Below are 6,000 nucleotides of genomic sequence, written 5' to 3' on the forward strand. Positions count from 1 at the left end.
TGTTCCTGAGGCTGGGATGGAGCAGCCTTCTTGGCTCTGCCTTTTCCATTTGCCTTGTTCTCCCGGCCTGGGGTGTCTGTTTCTCTCTGTCCCAGCCTGCTGCTGCAGACCTGCACATCCCTGTCACCCTTGGGGGTGACGAGAGAAGGAAAGAGGACAGCAGGCTGGAGAGAGGACCAGGCCATCAGAGGCTGGTGAACCTGGAGAAGGGAACGCCCAGAGGCACTCTCCCGTGGAGGAGGGATTCAGCTGGTTGGCTCTCTTTGACCCTCAGGAAGAGCCAGGAGTCATGAATGGGGGAAGCTGGCCAGCGGTTCCACATTACAAAAAAGCACCGTCTCCTTCTAAGTGGCGCTGAGCTCAGAAGGCCGAGTGGGCCGGCCCGCTCCCCCCTGTCAGTCGCTGTGTGCGTTCAGCTGGGGATCGCGCTCGCTGGCCTTGGGGCTGCTGGTCAGCTCCAGCTCCCTAGTCTAAGCATCTTTGTGAGAGGCAGCTGAGGTGGCAGAGGGAGGCTCATTCCCTCCCCTCTCAGCATACTCAGTGGAGTGAAGGAAGCTTTGATGTGGCCTGGCCTCCTGGTGGGCCAAGCAGGCCCAGGAGTCTCTGAAAGCTGAAGTGGGCATGTCAGAGTCTTTAGGTCAGGGTCTTCCCTCCCGATCAGCACTTTAGGCCCCGGAAGTGCTTGGGGGGCAGGAAGCTTCTGTCCAGGCAGCTCAGGCCACTTGGGGATGGCTCTCACAGCTGAAAGCTTCCTGCTGACATCCAGCACCTACCTGCCCCTCTGTACCCTCCCTCCATGGCTCCTGCTTCTGCCCTCTTCGGCTCAACATTGAAAAATCATTTATTAAGCACCTGTTGTGTATCCTACTTCCCCCTTTGCTCCCTCCCCACTAGATAAGGAGGCACCTTTCCTTGGTTGCCTTTGAATTGTGGGTCTTGAATCATGGGCGGGGCCTGCAGTAGTGGTCCTGGGGTTCTGCAGAGGAGAGGGGCTCAGTGGTGTCTCTGCTTTGTTTTTGCTCCTTTCAGATAGAAGTGCTCATGGATACTTAGCAGCCCACCCTTCGGTAAGCGACCATTGGAACTGTTCCGCCTCATCTTCGTTTCTGCTGGGACGGGTACAAAAGATTTTAGGTGTAGAACCACAGAGACCATAGGGCTGGGCTTGGAAAACCCTTAGCGATCAGGATGTCCGATCAGGGAGTCCGTGAGGCCCAGACGGGGGCATGTATCCTGGGAGCATCCATATTTCTCAGCCAGGGGTTGATGACCTTGCAGACCTGCCATGCCTGAGGCCTTGAATGGCAGAACTGGAAGGGCCCTTAGAGACGGTCTAGTCCGACTTCTTTATTTTATCTTGTAATATTTTCAGGGGACTTTTGGTTGATGTTTTCACATCACCGGCCCCTCCCAACAAGCCCTACAGAGAACCTCCCCCCGCCCACCCTGCCGTTATAAAGGGAAGCGACTGAACCAAACAAATGGGTCTGTGTACCATAGCCGTCTGGCACAGCCATGATACCCCATCTTTCTCCTGAGGTGACCCCCCCCCTTACTGGAGGGGCTCAAAGACAGAGAAGGGACTTCTCCACGGTTACGCACCGAGCCTGGCAGATCCAGGCTGGAACCCCCGTCTCCATCATCCCCACGTGGTGGACGTCGGGGCTGGGCCGTGGTCATACTGTGGCCAGAGCATCTTCGAGATGTCCCTGGATTCACCCTGATGTTCTGGCCTCCTCCAGATGCAACCAGAGGGACCCCGCCACCCCTGGGTTGGTTGCTGCCAGCTTACCGCGGCTGTTTACCAAGCCCTCAATAGAGCCTGCGTGTTTGAGTGCATTTGACAAATTCACGTTTCTTGTTTCCTATTTCTATTGCATTGTTTATCATAGGACCCAGGACTGTCAGAGTTGGAATGGACCTCAGAGGTCATGCAGTCTAACCTCCCACCTAGGGCCGAGCATCCCCAATAGGTGGTCGGCTGGCCGGCCGTGAAGGGGAAATCGCTACCTCCTGGCATAGCCTGGCCCATTTCTGGACATCCCTGATTGTTAGGAAGTTTTTCCTGAGGTTGACTAAAACTCTCTCCCTGCATAGCTCCCCCTGCCCACTTTGGGCCCACTTTGGGCCTAGCTCTGCCCTCTGGGGCCAAGCAGATCAAGCCTGATTCCTCTGCCCCATAACAGCCCTTCACATCTTTGCATGTGTTTGATTTCCATTGCAAAACTCACAGCCCCAGTGCATGGTGATAATGCAGTTCTTAGGGGTGAATCAGGGCCCATATTAAGGAGGCGAATGTGTTTTAACCGCGGCTGTGGCCACTCTGGGGTAAGATGCTATTGTCAATGATCCACAGCAGACTTTGATTCCAAGACCAGCTTCCCTCTGTTACCTGGATACCTCAGCTGCCGAGGGAGTGAAGGCTCAGGTAAACATTGGAATCAAACCATATAGCCAGAGGATGGCTAAGCTAGAAGGGGCCCGAGAGACCATCTCGTTCACTTTCTTGCTGATATGATGGGTGTGTCCTGCTCACTAATGTGAGACACAATTAAGAGCAAGATTGAAAGAACTACAAACACCTAAGTATGACAAGGTACCCCCACTCACTGACCTTTCATGGTTCATAGAATGACAGAATGTCATTCATTCATTCAGCCAATATGACAATGTGCCTACTCTGTGCAGACCCCCAAGCTGGGTTAGAGGCCAGATTTTGAGGCAGTGTGATTGTGGAGGCAAGGTCACTGGACCAGGAGTTGGGGAGACCTGGGTTCAAGTCCCACTTCTGAATGACTAGGAGTGTGTCCTTGGGTAAATTATTCAATCTCTCGTAGCCTCAGTTTCCTCATCTGTAAAATAGGGATAGTTGTACCCGTAGTACTTGCCTCATGGCATTGTCGAAAGGGTCGGTTTAGAAAATATTTGTTAAAATGCTTTGCAAGTCTTTGAGAGCTCTGTAAAAGCCAGCTCTTGTTAGGTAAGGCATGGTGCTTCAACACAAGCCTGGAGAGTTAGAATTTCCTTTAGTAAATGTGTGCATTGGAGGGACACAAAACTAAGCGATCTCTGAAGAGGAAGGGCGTGACCACCTGGGGAGACAGGTGACAGCTTCTTGGAGGTGACTAGAGGCCACAGGGGGTGGGGGGGGTTGGGAACAGAGAGGGACTAAGTGTAGCTGGAGCACCGAGTGCATCTAAGGGAGGGGGAGGAGAGAAGGCTGGCAAGGCAGGACCCCGAGCTGGGGAGGACCTTGAAAACATGGCAGAGGAGTTTGTCCAACACGACACAGAAGGGCCCTCAGAGACCCTCTGGTCCAACCCTTCTCATATTACAGAGGAGGAAACTGAGACCAAGGGAGGGGACATGAGATCATATTTGTAAAGCGTTTTGCAAATCTGAAAGTGCTATAAGAATGCCGCTTATTATTGAGGTTATTATGATGCTTTATATTGTTATTGTCCCGAGTCATTTCCATAATTGCAGACATGAGATTAAAACCCAAGTCTTCTGGCTTCCAGGCCAGGACTCTTTTCTCCTTCCTGGTGCTGCCTCCCGTATCAAATAGCTTTGCTGTCTTTAAACGCAAAGACAATTAATTGTGTTGGTTCCTTCAGGGGAAAAAAATTCCCTTTTAACTTAACGTGTTTGGTTTACTTAATTGTCTCAATGCTCTGTTGTTTCTCAGCTCTGTATTTAGCCTCTCTCTGTACTTTGGGCACATGTTGCAGTGGAACAAACCCTGAAGTAGGAGTTAGGAGACCTGGCACTGACTTGGACAAATCTCTGTAACATGAGGTCCCTGCCAGTTCTGACAATCTCTCATTCTATGAACTGTGAAAGACCAGGTGTACCTCATTGTACCTAGGTATTTGTAGTTCTTCGAATCTTGCTCTAGACCGTGTCTCATATTGGGGAATGGGATTCATCCATTGGGAAGGGGGTGGACTTGGGGGTCTCTAAGGCCCCTTCTGGCTCAGATGTTTTTTAATTCTATATTTTGAATCCAATGTTAAAATGACATGTCAATCTCTTTGCAAAAATTCCTGCCTATGGGCCAGCATGTCTGTTGAAATGTGTAATTGCCCCTATTAGAAGAAGAAAGATAGGGAATGATTTCATACTGAGTACTTAGATAACGTTTGCATTGGTAGAGTACCAAAACAGCTTCAGAACCTCCCTTGGCTCCCCCGGTGTCTGAAGAAGAAGATGAAGATGAGGAAGAGGAGGAAGAGGAGGAGAATGAGCCCCCACCAGTAATTGCGCCGCGCCCCGAGCACACAAAATCTGTAAGTTGCCCTGAGCTGTCCAAAGCCCTGATTGGGCACCGTCTGTGTGCCCGGGCCTGTGGGAGGTACTCACTGGGAGAGGGCTGGTAAGTAACGTGCTGTGGCATGTCCTCAAGGGTCTTGTACCCTCACTCCACAGGAAGCTGGACTAGAGGTCAGTGGCACCAAGTGCTCTTCCGGACCGTTCTGGTTCCTCCCCCGACCAATGCAGAGCCCCAGCTCTTGGGGGGTGGGGGAGGGGAGCCTCTTTGTCCTTGGTTAGCCTGGGCCTTGCTGGGCCTGTCCTCACGGGCTTTCTGGAAGAGAGTGAGAGCTCAGGGTCATTGCCACACTCAGATGTGGGCTGTTGGTCACTTTGGTGGTTATCCTCTCTTAACTTCCTCCTCTGAGGCCACAAATCAGAGATGCCATGTAAATGCCTTGTTAATACATGAAGAAATGTTGGCCAAGTGATGTTAAGTGCCTTTGACAAGGTCACACAGCTAGCAGGTGTTCAAACTCAGATTCTGTTGGTGTTCAGAGAAGGGAAGGGGTCAGCATGGGCTGGAGCAGCCTGGGAAGGATTCTGTAAGGGCTGGAATTCCAGGCCAGACCATGTCAGATCAGGGAGGCTTGAGAGAGGCAGAGAGACTGGAACTTGGGGATTTCCTAGAGAGGTAAGAATAAGGGCCTGGGGGAAAGGGGTTGAGGGGGGCGCTATTGACCCAGCATATCTTTCTTTTTAAAAGAAAAAAAGTTTTCTTAGTGTTTTTCTTTTTTTTGTTGTTGTTGTTTTTTTTTTTTTTTTTGGCAATGCAGTTAGGATTAAGTGACTTGCCCAGGGTCACACAGCTAGTAAGTATCAAGTGTCTGAGGCCAGATTTGAACTCAGGTCTTCCTGACTCCAGGGCTGGTGCTCTATCTACTGCCCCACCTAGCTGCCTCCATAGTTATCACTTCCTGATGGACATTGCGCTCCCTCCCCTCCAAACCTTGCCAAGTACAGTTTAGCAAAATGAGTCAATCCAATAAGGTCATGCCTTGTTCTACGCCCATAGTCCACCACCTTTCTGATGAGAGATGAGGGAAAGGCTGACGAGCCCCTAGATCACCAGTTGGGAGGAGGGACCTCAGACCACCTTGGTTGTCAGCACGTTTTTCCAGAGCCAGACCACTTGAGACCAAGCGTGTGAAGTCTACCACACTCCTTTGCCCAGTAGCTGCTTTCCCAGGAAACGTCTCTTCATGGCGGTTCTGCGTGTCTTTCAGATCTACACGCGCTCTGTGATGGACGCCGCCCTGCCAGTGGCTCCCCCCAAGGAGGCGTCTGCCCCCACGGCAGAGAACTCCCCCTCCAACACTCTGTATCGCAACGCCGACCGGCAGAGAAAGAAGTCCAAGATGACCGATGAGGAGATCCTGGAAAAGCTGAGTGAGTGCTCGGGCCCCCCTCCCCCCGGCTCTCTGGCTGGAGGGGGTGGGGAAGAACTGATGTTTGTCACTCAGCTCGTAACACCCTCAATGGGCCAACCTCCTCCTCTTTGTAGCATCCCAGGCTCCCAGAGCTGGGCCATAGAGTCATGGGATTTAGAGACGGAATCAGCTTCCCTGTTATGTTACAGATGACGAAACTGAGGCCTAGAGAGGTCATAGTGCCGCAGATTTAGAGCTGGAGGGGACCTCAGAGATCATGTAGTTCAGGGTTCGGCAAACTAATCTGACCCCTCACCTG

At 51.8% G+C, this 6,000-nt stretch overlaps 1 protein-coding gene across 1 annotated transcript in view; it reads left to right on the forward strand.

The window, feature by feature from the left end:
- PAK3 (p21 (RAC1) activated kinase 3) overlaps nt 1-6,000 on the forward strand; it is a 34,824-nt gene that overhangs the window by 16,565 nt on the left and 12,259 nt on the right. The window contains exons 4-6 of the mRNA XM_027877455.1: nt 1,030-1,067; nt 4,155-4,289; nt 5,538-5,700. Of these exons, the coding sequence (XP_027733256.1) occupies nt 1,030-1,067; nt 4,155-4,289; nt 5,538-5,700 (336 nt within the window). The remainder of the gene's footprint in view (nt 1-1,029; nt 1,068-4,154; nt 4,290-5,537; nt 5,701-6,000) is intronic.

The sequence above is a fragment of the Vombatus ursinus genome, unplaced genomic scaffold (genome assembly GCF_900497805.2).
Source record: "Vombatus ursinus unplaced genomic scaffold, bare-nosed wombat genome assembly UNPS02004268.1, whole genome shotgun sequence".
Classification (NCBI taxonomy): domain Eukaryota; kingdom Metazoa; phylum Chordata; class Mammalia; order Diprotodontia; family Vombatidae; genus Vombatus; species Vombatus ursinus.